This window comes from Schistocerca piceifrons, chromosome 5 (genome assembly GCF_021461385.2).
Source record: "Schistocerca piceifrons isolate TAMUIC-IGC-003096 chromosome 5, iqSchPice1.1, whole genome shotgun sequence".
Classification (NCBI taxonomy): domain Eukaryota; kingdom Metazoa; phylum Arthropoda; class Insecta; order Orthoptera; family Acrididae; genus Schistocerca; species Schistocerca piceifrons.
In genome coordinates, this window is record NC_060142.1 from 278,709,359 (window position 1) to 278,724,876 (window position 15,518).

The window sequence follows — 15,518 nt, forward strand, 5'->3', positions numbered from 1 at the left end:
GTGCTGCTAACTACCACCATCCAATCTCACTTCTGACAGCTTTATCCAAAATTCTTGAAGTAGTAGTTTATTTAAGAGTAGCTTTGCATATTTTGAAAAATGAAGAATAACAAAATGTCAGTTTAATTTTCGGAAAGGCTTTTCAACAGAAAATGATAAATATGCTTTCACTGATCAAATATTAAATGCTCTGAATAACTGAACATCACCCACTGAGATGTTTTGTGATCTCTCAAAGACTTTTGACTTTGTGAATCATGAAATTCTTCTATTATGGTATGAATGGGATAGTGCACTAATGATGTAATTTAGATTTAACTGAAAGAATGCACACAGTTGAAGTTAACAGTACAGATAGTCTGCAAAACTCAGCAGAGTCCTCTAACTGGGGATGTATCAGGAACAGTGCCCCACAGTGTTCAGTCTTGGGTCCCTTGTTGTTAATATATATTAATGATTTGCCACTTTATATTCTCAAAGGTGCAAAGCTAGTTCTCTCTACTGATGATACAAGTATAGTAATCTCATCCAACAAATAAGAAATAGCTCAGGAGATTGTAAATAATGTCTTTCAGAAAATTATTAAGTGGTTATCTGCAAAAGAACTAAACTTTGAGAAAACACAGTATATATAGTTCTGTACAGCAAATGGCATAAAACTATTGATAAATATAGACTCTGAACAGAAGTCTACTGCTAGTGCAGAATATTCAAAATTTCTGGGTGTGTGCATAATCAGCGGTAGTAGAGAAGAGCTCAGAAGAATGGCAGGTTCGTACTGCAAGATTGACAGTAGGGCAGGCCTGCAAGTCAGTGAAGATAAGACAGAATACATGGTCCTGAGCAAGGCAGCGAGAGATGGGGACCCCCTCAGGGTGGACAGTCTCCAATTCAAAAGGTCAAATACCTTGGTGGTCTCTGCAGTGATTAGAACCACTGTGAAACTGAAATAAATGCAAGAATTGTCAGAGGCAATAGAGCATACTTTAGCCTTCAGGATGTGCTGAAGAAAAGATCCCTGTCAAGAAGTTTTAAGATCAGGCTGTACCAAAGTATGATTATGCCAGTGGTTATGTATGGTTGTGAAAGCTTCACCTTTAGGAGAACACATGAAGAGAAACTATTTGTTTTTGAATGAAAAATCCTCCAAAAAATATATGGTCCCGTGATAGATACACAAACAAGGTAATCGAGAATTAAAAAAAGAGCAAGAATTAAAAGAGCTTTACGCACAGCCTGACATTATAAAAAGAATAGGAAGGAGAAGGTTGACCTGGGCTGGACATGTAGCAAGGATGAATGAAGGAAGGATGCCCCATGATGTGTTTCTGGAAGCTGTAGCTGAAAGGAGGTAGCGGGAATAGCCGCGGACAAGATGGAAGGACAATACTGACAAGAACACCGAGGACATGAGACTAGGTGTGGGCGAATGGTGGCAGGAGGCTCACAACTGGGAACAATGGAGGAGGAGTGTGGCGCAGGCATATGGTCACTAAGGCCCAAGCCATAGATAAGTAAGTAAGTGCATTGATGAGAAATTGAACTGAAAGGAACGCATTAATGGTCTGCTGAAATGTTTAGGTTCTGCTGCTTATGCTATTAGGGTTATTGCAAATTTTGGTGATATGCATATCAGTAAATTAGCCTAATATGCCTATTTTTATTAGCTGCTTTCATATGGCATCATATTTTGGGGTAACTCATTTTTAAGAGAAAAAGTATTTATTGCACAAAAGTGTGTAATCAAAATAACAGCTGAAGCCCACTCAAGATCACCTTGCAGACATTTATTTAAGGAACTTTGGACATTCAGAGCACCTTTGCAATATTTATATTCACATATGAAATTTGTTATTTATAACCTATCCTGTTTCAAAAATAATAGCAAAGTGCATAGCTAAAATACTAGAAGAGAGAATGATCTTCCCTATTCTGGATTAAATCTGACTTTGGCACAGAAAGGGGTGAATTATGTTGCCACAAAAATCTTCGGTTATCTACCAAATAACTTTAAAACTCTGACACATAGCCAACCAACATTTAGCAACAAATTAAAAGAATTTCTGAATGACAGCTCCTTCTACTCAACAGATGATTGTTTAGATATGAAGCAGTAAAAAAGAAAAACACACATGGGGCATCATGTTGGGCATTCCATCCAGGAATGGCTACTGGTGGGCATGGACCTTGGATGGAATGACTGACATGGTACACCATGGTAACAGAATGTCCTAGATCAAAGCAGGGCTTAAATGCCAACAATCACAGAATAAAATGGATAATAACCACAAAGTAGGCTCACAGCATTCAAAACAGCTGCAGGTGGAAGGAAACGCTACAGTGCATACCACAGACAGAGTGCCTGATGCAGTGCGGACAGCACAAAGAGCACCTAGCACAACATAGGCATAAATACCAGACTCGTTCAACACTGGAATCAGCATCAAACAGCACCTCAAGAAGACTGTGAGTCTTGTAGGTGAAATATCATGCAAGAAAGACATGAATAAGTGGCAGAAACCCAATTGTTCAATATGACAATGCCTCTCCGGAAAAGCATGAATAATTAAATGGTCATTGCTTTGGCTTGGATCACAATATTCAGTCAATTTTGTAATGTAATGAGCATATTAGTTCAATGTGCTTTGAAGGAATGTAATGTTTTCATCTAGATATTGCTGAGTAACTGCATGATTATAATTGTTGTTGTTGTTGTTGTTGTTGTTGTTGTTGTGGTCTTCAGTCCTGAGACTGGTTTGATGCAGCTCTCCATGCTACTCTATCCTGTGCAAGCTTTTTCATCTCCCAGTACCTACTGCAACCTACATCCTTCTGAATCTGCTTAGTGTATTCATCTCTTGGTCTCCCTCTACGATTTTTACCCTCCACGCTGCCCTCCAATACTAAATTGGTGATCCCTTGATGCCTCAGAACATGTCCTACCAACCGATCCCTTCTTCTGGTCAAGTTGTGCCACAAACTTCTCTTCTCCCCAATCCTATTCAATACTTCCTCATTAGTTATGTGATCTACCCATCTAATCTTCAGCATTCTTCTGTAGCACCACATTTCGAAAGCTTCTATTCTCTTCTTGTCCAAACTATTTATCGTCCATGTTTCACTTCCATACATGGCTACACTCCATACAAATACTTTCAGAAATGACTTCCTGACACTTAAAACTATACTAGATGTTAACAAATTTCTCTTCTTCAGAAACGCTTTCCTTGCCATTGCCAGTCTACATTTTATATCCTCTCTACTTCAACCATCATCAGTTATTTTGCTCCCCAAATAGCAAAACTCCTTTACTGCTTTAAGTGTCTCATTTCCTAATCTAATTCCCTCAGCATCACCCGACTTAATTAGACTACATTCCATTATCCTTGTTTTGCTTTTGTTGATGTTCATCTTATATCCTCCTTTCAAGACACTGTCCATTCCGTTCAACTGCTCTTCCAAGTCCTTTGCTGTCTCTGACAGAATTACAATGTCATCGGGGAACCTCAACGTTTTTATTTCTTCTCCATGAATTCTAATACATACTCCGAATTTTTCTTTTGTTTCCTTTACTGCTTGCTCAATATACAGATTGAACAACATCGGGGAGAGGCTACAACCCTGTCTTACTCCCTTCCCAACCACTGCTTCCCTTTCATGTCCCTCGACTCTTATAACTGCCATCTGGTTTCTGTACAAACTGTAAATAGCCTTTCGCTCCCTGTATTTTACCCCTGCCACCTTTAGAATTTGAAAGAGAGTATTCCAGTCAACATTGTCAAAAGCTTTCTCTAAGTCTACAAATGCTAGAAACGTAGGTTTGCCTTTCCTTAATCTTTCTTCTAAGATAAGTCGTAAGGTCAGTACTGCATCACGTGTTCCAGTGTTTCTACGGAATCCAAACTGATCTTCCCCGAGGTTGGCTTTTACTAGTTTTTCCATTCGTCTGTAAAGAATTCGTGTTAGTATTTTGCAGCTGTGACTTATTAAACTGATAGTTCTGTAATTTTCACATCTGTCAGCACCTGCTTTCTTTGGGATTGGAATTATTATATTCTTCTTGAAGTCTGAGGGTATTTCGCCTGTTTCATACATCTTGCTCACCAGATGGTACAGTTTTGTCAGGACTGGCTCTCCCAAGGCTGTCAGTAGTTCCAATGGAATGTTGTCTACTCCGGGTACCTTGTTTCGACTCAGGTCTTTCAGTACTCTGTCAAACTCTTCACGCAGTATCATATCTCCCATTTCATCTTCATCTACATCCTCTTCCATTTCCATAATATTGTCCTCAAGTACATCGCCCTTGTATAGAGCCTCTATATACTCCTTCCACCTTTCTGCTTTCCCTTCTTTGCTTAGAACTGGGTTTCCATCTGAGCTCTTGATATTCATACAAGTCGTTCTCTTATCTCCAAAGGTCTCTTTAATTTTCCTGTAGGCAGCATCTTGTGGTGTCACCGCCAGACACCACACTTGCTAGGTGGTAGCTTAAATCGGCCGCGGTCCATTTAGTACATGTCGGACCCGCGTGTCGCCACTGTGTGATCGCAGACCGAGCGCCACCACAAGGCAGGTCTCGAGATACGGACAAGCACTCGCCCCAGTTGTACGACGACATTGCTAGCGACTATACGGACGAAGCCTTTCCTCTCATTTGCCGAGAGACAGTTAGAATAGCCTTCCGCTAAGTCCATGGCTACGACCTAGCAAGGCGCCAATTGTAACAGTGCATGTATCTTACGAGTCTCATTTGTATAGTCAAGAGAGATGTATCACAAGGAGTGATTAAAAGTGAAGTATATTCCAAAGCTACGTATTTTCTTTATAGCAGTCATAACGTATCCTGTTCCAGACTTGACGCCAGTTGGCGTGTGTGTACGCGTGCCTTTCTTTCGGCTCCCTTCTCAGTGTGGTGTAACTAGCTTGTTACGCCACAACATATCTATCTTGCCCCTAGTGAGATAAGCCTCTACATCCTTACATTTTTCCTCTAGCCATCCCTGCTTAGCCATTTTGCACTTCCTGTCGATCTCATTTTTGAGACGTTTGTATTCCTTTTTGCCTGCTTCATTTACTGCATTTTTATATTTTCTCCTTTCATCAATGAAATTCAATATTTCTTCTGTTACCCAAGGATTTCTACTAGCCCTCGTCTTTTTACCTACTTGATCCTCTGCTGCCTTCGCTACTTCATCCCTCAAAGCTACCCATTCTTCTTCTACTGTATTTCTTTCCCCCATTCCTGTCAATTGTTCCCTTATGCTCTCCCTGAAACTCTGTACAACCTCTGGTTCTTTCAGTTTATCCAGGTCCCATCTCCTTAAATTCCCACCTTTTTGCAAAAAATGGTTCAAATGGCTCTGAGCACTATGGGACTCAACATCTTAGGTCATAAGTCCCCTAGAACTTAGAACTACTTAAACCTAACTAACCTAAGGACATCACACACACCCATGCCCGAGGCAGGATTCGAACCTGCGACCGTAGCAGTCCCGCGGTTCCGGACTGCAGCGCCAGAACCGCACGGCCACCGCGGCCGGCCACCTTTTTGCAGTTTCTTTTGTTTTAGTCTACAGGTCATAACCAATAGATTGTGGTCAGAGTCCACATCTGCCCCTGGAAATGTCTTACAATTTAAAACCTGGTTCCTAAATCTCTGTCATACCATTATATAATCTATCTGATACCTTTTAGTATCTCCAGGGTTCTTCCACGTATACAACCTTCTTTCATGATTCTTAAACCAAGTGTTAGCTGTGATTATGTTGTGCTCTGTGCAAATTCTACCAGGCGGCTTCCTCTTTCATTTCTTAGTCCCAATCCATATTCACCTACTATGTTTCCTTCTCTCCCTTTTACTACACTCGAATTCCAGTCACCCATGACTATTAAATTTTCATCTCCCTTCACTACCTGAATAATTTGTTTTATCTCATCATACATTTCATCAATTTCTTCGTCATCTGCAGAGCTAGTTGGCATATAAACTTGTACTACTGTAGTAGGCGTGGGCTTCGTATCTATCTTGGCCACAATAATGCGTTCACTATGCTGTTTGTAGTAGCTTACCTGCATTCCTATTTTCCTATTCATTAATTATTAAACCTACTCCTGCATTACCCCTATTTGATTTTGTGTTTATAACCCTGTAGTCACCTGACCAGAAGTCTTGTTCCTCTTGCCACCGAACTTCACTAATTCCCACTATATCTAACCTCAACCTATCCATTTCCCTTTTTAAATTTTCTAACCTACCTGCCCGATTAAGGGATCTGACATTCCACGCTCCGATCCGTAGAACGCCAGTTTTCTTTCTCCTGATAACGACATCCTCTTGATTAGTCCCCGCCCGGAGATCCGAATGGGGAACTATTTTACCTCCGGAATATTTTACCCAAGAGGACACCATCATCATTTAATCATACAGTAAAGCTGCATGCCCTCGGGAAAAATTACGGCTGTAGTTTCCCCTTGCTTTCAGCCGTTCGCAGTACCAGCACAGCAAGGCCGTTTTGGTTATTGTTACAAGGCCAGATCAGTCAATCATCCAGACTGTTGCCCTTGCAACTACTGAAAAGGCTGCTGCCCCTCTTCAGGAGCCACACGTTTGTCTGGCCTCTCAACACATACCCCTCCGTTGTGGTTGCTATCTGTATCGCTGAGGCACGCAAGCCTCCCCACCAACGGCAAGGTCCATGGTTCATGGGGGGAGGATTATAATTATATTATATAAATGTCACAGTTATAGTTACTGAAGCAGTGCTTCAGTTGATTCCCCGAGTGCATGCCAGTGTATACCACTATAGTTTTGGCCCTCAATCACAAAAATAAAAATATCCATAAATAAATATAGTCAGCTGATCACAAATTTAACATGATATCAAAAAAATTATATTCACAGAATTGCTACCAAACATGTGCCCACAAAAGGGTTAAATATGAATATTTCAGCAGTTAAAAAACCCTCCATTCTAGATCTGAGGCAGTATCTAGACTCAGTAACGTCAATATCATCTATTAGAATCAAGATAAGTAATATTGTTTTTTCATGGGACAATACAATAAAATTTGATAAAATAATTTTAACTTTCAGTTCATTTTCAAAATAACTCCTGTCTTCTTAAAGAATATGTTATCTTCATAACAACTCACACTGAGAATGATAATGTGCACTCACATACCAGTTATTTTAGAACAACTTGAACTAGTTTTACAAGTTGATTATGCAATTAGAAGTTACAAGTATCAAGGACAAATCTGCAAAACTTTAATTCATGGGCATTTTCCTAGTGCCTAGATACTGATGAAGACTAACTAATGAGAGAAAACAACAGAGTAGATTACCTGACATGCAAGCTCATACCTGTACTAGCATATTCTTGAAACACGGCACAGTCTCCTGGGCTCTCTCTGAGAAGTTGAAGACATTAACAAAGTCATTATTGGAAAGTGTATCAAGAATAGTGCGCACTGTGTGTTTGGAAATCGTGTGCCTCAGGCCTTTCATCGATCCCGTGGTGTCCATCAGGACGACAACATCTTTGCTGCAAGTTGAAGCTTCAATATACCAGGAGCGTGTGCGGCAGTCAAACAGATCTATTGGTTGTGCCCACTTCATGGCTGTAGGCATTGCAAGAACAGCATTAGAAGAGCTACGTTTGAAGTTTGTTATCAACAATTAATCACAGTTCAAAAACAACAGTAACAATCATAAATACAATACCAGACTGAGAAATTACTTACAATATTTATTGCCCAGCCTTAATGTGGCATAGAAGGAAATGAGGTGTTCAGCCACAAAAATATTGGCCATACACCTAGTAGTATGTGAAAGAGGGGGGAGGGGGAGAGGGAGAGGGAGAGTGGGAGTGGCAGAAAAAGGAACAGAGAGAGGGGGAGGGGGAGGGGGAGGGGGCAGAGGGGAGGGGGCAGAGGGGAGGGAGCGTGAGAGTGAGAGTTCAGCAAAAGAATAGGCAACATTTAAAAATAATAACCCCAAGGAATGAGATGTATCAGTTCTTTACTAAGGGACGAACTAAAGCCAAAGCATTTGCTTTATAAATGTGTGTAAAAATTCAGCAAAGAATATGTCAGTTCCAACAAATGTCCTACGAGAGAAAAGATGTCCACTACTTAATTCCATACACCTGTTTGCAACAAATGAGGTAGAAGTAACAGCAATCACAGATAACCTGAACAATACCAAGATTCAGGACATTTTTGTTACCTCCAACAGGGTTATCAAACTGTCGTCTAAACTTATTGTTAAACCCCTGACCAATATAAGTAATTAGTCAACACGGAAGGATTGTATCCCGGGAGTTTAAAAATAGCTGGAGTGTGACTACCATCCAAATACTGACTACAGAACCTGAAAACTACAGACCTGTTAGTATCCTTCCAGTAATATTAGATATCTTTTGAAAGAATTCTGTGATAACAGGCTGATAAACTTCTTTCCATCACAGGATATCCTATCCAGAATTCAATATAGTTAAATACAGAAACCCAATACTTTGGTAACACAAGAACGTGTTGACTATGTACTGTAAACACTTGACAGGGAAGAATCAACAATTGGCACATCCTGCAACTTATTAAAAGCTTTTGATTTAGTGGATCACAATACTGTTCTGCAAAAACTAAAATTCTGTGGTTTAAGAGCCACTGCATCCAATTTGATGAAACCATACTTTTAATGAACAGGTATCAGAAAAGGAATATTAGATGAGGAGAGCAATAGATACCATTCATACATGGAGAATATCCTGTATAGGGTGCCTCAAGAAAGTGTTTTTGGGGCACTATTTTTCTTAGTATATATCAAAGACCTTTCTGATGATATTCAACAGAAATCCATCCAATCTGCAAATGACATTAATATTTCAGTTAAGGGGACAGATCTGGAAGAAGTGAAACATATTGCTGAAAGAGTTTTACTTAGACTAGATAACTAATTTAGAAATAATAAAACTTGGAAGTGGGGGGAGGAGAGGGGTAGGGAGGGGGGGGGGGGGGAGCAGAGGTAAAAACACCAATCATGAAATTTAAAAACAATCAACCCAAACAAAACGAGTTGGAGTTAAAAGTCATTGCTAAGAAACATGAGCTAGTGGTATGTGTAAAATTTCCAGTTCTCTGTCTCGATAATAGATGAACATGTGTAGGGTATATCAGCTGCATAAGTAGTAAACTAAATTCAGTGTATTGTGCATTACTGAAGTTAGTCAAAGCTGTTGGCACTGAAATGCTCAAACTCATTTACTTTGAACACTTAAAAAAAATGAGGAGTTACAGCAATAAGAAACAGGAAACTGCTGGAAGCTAAGAACAATTCAATACAGGACAAGTTGTTATGAGTAAATAACATATGGGGAGATGTAGCTATTCAATTGCCTTCCAAACCAAATAATCAAATAAAGAACATTAATGATGTTAACCACACAATCAGAGAGATATTGGACAAAAATTTATTTTATTCTATAAATAAATTTTCTCATTATTGGAAGGTATATCCAAAAGTATGATGCATGCATAGCAAAAAAGAAATAGAATTGTTGTCATTCAATTTTGGTAAGCAATGTATTTGAATGTAAATTTAAAGATAATGAAATTATTCATAAACTGTAAAAAAGAACATAATACATTATTAAAAAGTCATCTATTTATTATGCTGTAATACCAACCCCTCCCCCCGACCTACGGAAGATGGTGGGGAAACAAAGCTATGTGGCAAAGTTTATGTTCCAAACACACACACACAGTCTGGATCTGGAAACTGTTCAAGATGAGAATGATGATGGTTATGATTATGACGGTACCAGCGACAACTGAAACAAGGAAACAAATTTCATACTAACATCTTTTTTAGCTGTCAGAAAGTATTTTCAAAGTATTTTTACCAGCACACATTTGTCTGAGGTGCCCAACTTGAAGATAGTTGGTTTTAGTTCTAGTGTTGGCAAATATTTCCATTGACAATGGTTGGCTGCTGATGATAGCATGTTTGGTGGCATAAAAATCCAATCACCAGACTCCACAGCTTTATTGGATTAAATTCCAAATTTCTTTATGGCCTCAAAAGGCATGAGAGAAGATGCCACTGATGCTCACCCCTACTTTCTCAGCAACCTCACAATGCTCTTTGACAGGAGTATACTGGGTAACAAACACCAGATTTCACCCTTTCCTTTATGTCTTGTCATGATTATTATAAACAACGGCACAAACAAGACATTACCCTACAAATCAGTGCCCCAAGTAGTGCTTGAGGTGCAGAAATCAGCACGCAGTGTTCACAAGATATGGTAGCACACTACACATCTTTGAAAAATAAGTGTCACAATACCTCAAAAATGAAACTTTCTTGTGCATATTCTGATTGATCGGCAGCAACTTAGTAGATTTCCATCAGCTACTAGTTGAGTCTCTGTAGATGTCCATGCTTCTCACGCTTTTGTTATCAGTTTTGCACTAAAAAACATTGTGGTGATGTATGAGGTAGAAACAGCAAGTGAAAACAATAATTTCAGTATACAAAACTTAGAAACTGGTGAAAATGATGATGTTTGTTGTTGCTATCATCTTCAGTCCAAAGACTGGTTTATTGCAGCTCTCCACACTACTATATCCTTTGCAAGCCTGTTCATCTTTTCAAAACTACTGCAACCTACACCTAATTGAACCTGACCAATTACTCATGCCTATGTCTACCTCCACAATGTTTATACCCCACACTTCCCTACATTACCAAACTTATTCCTCGATGCCTATTGATGTGTCCTATCAACTGATCCCTTCTTTAGTTAAATTTTGCTATAAATTTCTTCTTTTCCCAATTCGATCAGTACCTCCCCATTATTTATTCAATCTACTCATCTAATCTTTAGCATCCCACTGCAGAACAACATACCGAAACCTCTATTTACTTCTTGTCTGAAAAATGTATTGTCCACATATCACTTCCATACAAGGCTAAACTCCCGACAAATACCTATAGGAAAGTCTTCCTAATACTTAAAATTATATTACATGTTAATAAATTCCTCTTTTTTCAGAAATGCTTTTCTTGCTATAGGCAGTTTACAGTGTACATCCTCTCTACTTCAGTCATCATCAATTACTTAAGAATGCAGTATCTCGTGGGGTAACATTGAATAAAATGTTCTCAGCCTTCCACCCAAGTCAAGTGGTTAAAATGCCACATGTTTTTGACTAACCCTTCTTTGACCATGGTCAAGTAGAACGACTGCTAATGGGCTGCTAGTATATACTCTACCTGCCAGATGTCACATTACTGGGGCTCACAGCGTCACCATATACAGGCACGCTGAGTCCACGTACAATGCGACTGTTTCAACCTCATGATCACTGGATCCCACACCAAGGTGAGCTGCATGCCACTGTCTCTATTAAGGGCGTTCATGATGATTTTTACTGTGATGGCCTCTTTAATTACACAGTCCCATAAGTTTAAAAAACTGTTTCCCACCAATGACAAAAATTTATTATGTTTGACAGACACTGTTTTGAAAGTGTTTAAGCTTTGAAATTTTTTCATCAAATACACAATTTTTTTGTAAAACAATTCTTGTTATTTTTGGGTCCACTCATATGCCCCCAGTTATTCAATAGTAAGTTCTCCGCTGCATTGTGTGCCCCATTTGAGTGCCTGGCTAGTAGCAGGGAACTCCAGCACTAGTAGATCTGTGCAGTGCCTGAGTGCTGAAGCAGAAACACTGCATGAGGTGCTGTAAATACTGGGTGTATGCTGATCAGCACTGCATAGGGCCTTGCTACAAACACACCCAGTACGTTCACGCTCAAAAGACAGTTACAGTTAAGATAACAGACACGCAGCCCACCCAGCTAGAAAGGAAGCACCAGCCCATGTGCCACATTTGAAAATAAAAATAAATACACAGTGTATCTGTCGGCAGATCACAAAAGAGCAAAATTAAATGTAGGAAATTCTCCCCCTCCCTCCCCCCATCCATCCCCACTGAACCCTTTTTTTCCATTTATTTCTTATTTTCAAGTTTTGTTCCAAGATTGTGAAACACAATATTCTTACGCATCGATTGATATTCTATTGTTATCAAAACTATATTGATCAAGAGAAAGCAGAGAAGTTTCAATTTATGCTTTAATTTGACATTTATTTTTTTTCAACATAAAAGAAATCTGCACAAACATAACTTTTTAAAAGCAAAGTAGCTATGCCTTTAAGAGATGAACTTTTTGACACTTCATTTACACAACCAGAAGTAGCTCTTCATGAAATAGTTCAGCTTTACTTCAAATCACAAATTAGTTTTCTCTTGACTTGATTAATTTCAAGCTATTCAACATTTTTCCCCAAAACTAAATCACATGCTGGTCAGTTTTATGCCCTGTTTATTCATTTCCTACTCTTTGTTTAGCTATGAAAATACACACAAAAACATATTGTGCTGATTTTCCCTCAAAGCACCAAATAAGTTTCTCTTAATTACCCTGGTTGTCTTTTGATCTCCTGGCAAACACACTGCAGTGAGAACAAAGCAAACAAAAATCGGCAGTGATTCTTCTCACGCCATTTGACAACTGGCTCCAAAATCAAAATATACCAACATAACATAGAAGGCACATGCTGCAGCAAACGTGAAAACCTTAGCAAGCTGACACGCAACTTAAACTTGACATTGCACAAACCACGAAACATACACAGCTGACAGATACCAAATCCTATCACAAGGCTACATACCAGGGCAAAATCTGTACTACAGCATTAAACCATCCAAAATATAGAATTGATAATTACACTAGAATAGATATCAATAATGCCTCATAATATACTCATCTTCCTCACAAGATTTTTTAGTACTTACTGTACAAGTCAAAGAAACAACAATTGTCAATATTCATACATTTATAAACACACAATGGTTCAATTGTGTACTTTCCATTTTCAACCATCCTCGTACATATACAGGACATTTTAACTTGCACCATCAACTCTGTGGACACAACAACAATAATAATACACAAGGTGTAACCTTAACAGACTGAGCAGAGAGAAATAAACAACTTCTTTTTGACACTAAGCAGAGACCCCCTTTGAATCTGCAAGGTGGAGGAGAGGATATAATCCTGACTTGACTTTTTTAACCACAGACCCACAACTAAGTCACACTATTACAGCACTAGACAACAACTTTCTAAAATCTGAGCATCAACTAATTGTTATTACATTAGGCATAACCACTCCCCATCAATTGCTCCCTTCCTCTACCTAGATGGAATTTTAGAAAGGCTAACCAGAACAAATTCAAAATAACCTCAGATGAACTTAATCAAAAGTAGAGAGCTATCAAACATTTGGCACCTTAGTAATTAGCTCTGCCAAAAGCCCTACCCACCAAGAAGTAACAAAATCTTGTATTTCTTATTGGAATAAATAGTGCCAAAAACTGTTGATTATTATGAATGCACAAGAGACCATGAACAACTGCTAGAGCCCTTAATAAGACCAAGAACAGTTAGATGGAAATTAACACTAGAGAACCTCAACTTTAAACACAGCAGCCGAACAGCAGCAAGTTCACAGCGTAAACTACAAACCAGGTAAAAAGCTCACCATTTCCTCTGACTCCCCTGGCCCAGAAGTCACAGTCAAAAGAATGAATCATTTATCAAATACCTTAACTGATAAGACACAAAAGTAAGAAGTGAGGCATGCAACTGGGGACATATTTTGTAAAAGCCACTAATAGGTCTTTCTATTATGAACCTTATCACAATGGGAGAACCCAGTGCAACAATCAACTTATGAAAATTCAGAAAAGCTACAGGTTTAGAATTGCTATCCCAAAGCCTGGGAAAAACTTTGCTTTGCCAGAAAGTTAGAGGACAATTGCACTTCAAGAGCCTTAAAATAATACTTTGTGTGTGTCCAACAGCCTCTGTAAATAATAGCATACCAACAGAGAAAGCTGGTTTTATGCTGGTAAGAAGCTTTTTTATGATCAGGTCCTCTCAATCAAAACCTACATAGAGAGAGGATTCCAACAATGACTCCAAGCATCCACTGTGTTTGTAGATTTAAGTTCAGCCTATGATACAGGTTGAAAAGAAGTACTACTACTCAGGCTGTACCAACTTACTTCTTGCAAATACTTTCTTAATCTATTCAATGAGGTGTTCAGTGACAAGACTTTTCCAAGTACACCTCAGTGAGTAGTGAAGTATTTTACACAGTTTACAAAATGGTCTACCACAAAGATCTATACTAGCTCCTCTAATATTTAATATACACTACTCAGACATAGTACTAATAACATCTCAGGAATTCAAGTATGAAGATGATATTGCCATCAGTACTTAAAGTTTGAGCTTTGCCGAAACTGAGGATGTATTGACATAAGGCTTTGGGGCATAATTAGTGAATATTTCAAAAAATGTGGCTTCACCAAAATCCAAACAAAACTGAAGTCACGCTGTTTCGTCTTAACTGAGAAGCTCAAAGAGCTATTGTTATTCACTATGATGGAGTCATATAGAAACATAATGCACGTCCTAGATACCTCAGTATCCCTCTCACAGCAACACTCATCTTCAAATAATGCCTGGAAAAATAATTAGTAAAAATCAAAACTACATTAACAGGATTCAGATAGTTGTCAATATACCATTGGGTGCTACCATCAAAACTTTAAGAATTGGCGCAATAGCCCTTGTACACTCAACCACAGAATACTATGCTACTGTCTGGATTAATAGCTGCCATACTAACCTTGCCAACAAGTAGCTATAAACCAGGCAATGCGAACCATAATTGGAACAACTCCTCTCCAGTGGTTACAATTACTGAACATTGTAGCACCTCCAAAAACCATAGACTAGCAGCCCATAAATCACAGTTGCAAAAATGTAATGCCATCCCATCTCTTCCCATTCATTTCAATGTAAATTTCCTTAACTGGCAGAAACTGACACTGAAGCCACCAAGCGATTCAACAACTTCAACTTAATGATCATTGTACATCACTTTGGCAAGATCAGAATGACATGAAATCCCACCCCATGACACATCCGACTATCAACAAGATTCACACAATAAAAGTCCCGATTCAATGGGGAGCTGCATAATGCCCCCAATGCAAACAATTGCCCAATTGGCCCTGGTTTGCCCCCAGTACATCCTTCTCCAGGATGAAATATAACAATACCAGAGAAGGAAAGTTACTACTCACCATATAGCGGAGATGCTGAGTCACGATAGGCACAACAAAAAGATTCACACAATTCAGCTCTCTGAGGCTGCAGACATGTGTGCAAGTTGCATTTGCGTGAGTGTGTGTGCTTGAGTGTATGTGTGTCTACTGCTGACAAAGTCCTTAATGGCCAAAAGCTACAATTGTGTGAATCTTTTTGTTGTGCCTATCGCGACTCAGCATCTCCGCTATATGGTGAGTAATATCTTTCATTTAAGTTTTCAGCAGTTATTGTAATTTCCCACTCTTCATTTGGGTATGAAA

General features: G+C 38.9%; 1 protein-coding gene across 3 annotated transcripts in view; it reads right to left on the reverse strand.

Annotated features, from left to right (window-relative positions):
* The window catches only part of LOC124797945 (voltage-dependent calcium channel subunit alpha-2/delta-3-like), a 314,695-nt gene that overhangs the window by 155,755 nt on the left and 143,422 nt on the right, over positions 1–15,518 (reverse strand). For all 3 annotated transcript variants that reach the window (XM_047261087.1, XM_047261086.1, XM_047261085.1), the window contains exon 6: positions 7,364–7,620. In XM_047261087.1, coding sequence (XP_047117043.1) covers positions 7,364–7,620 — 257 coding nt within the window. The remainder of the gene's footprint in view (positions 1–7,363; positions 7,621–15,518) is intronic.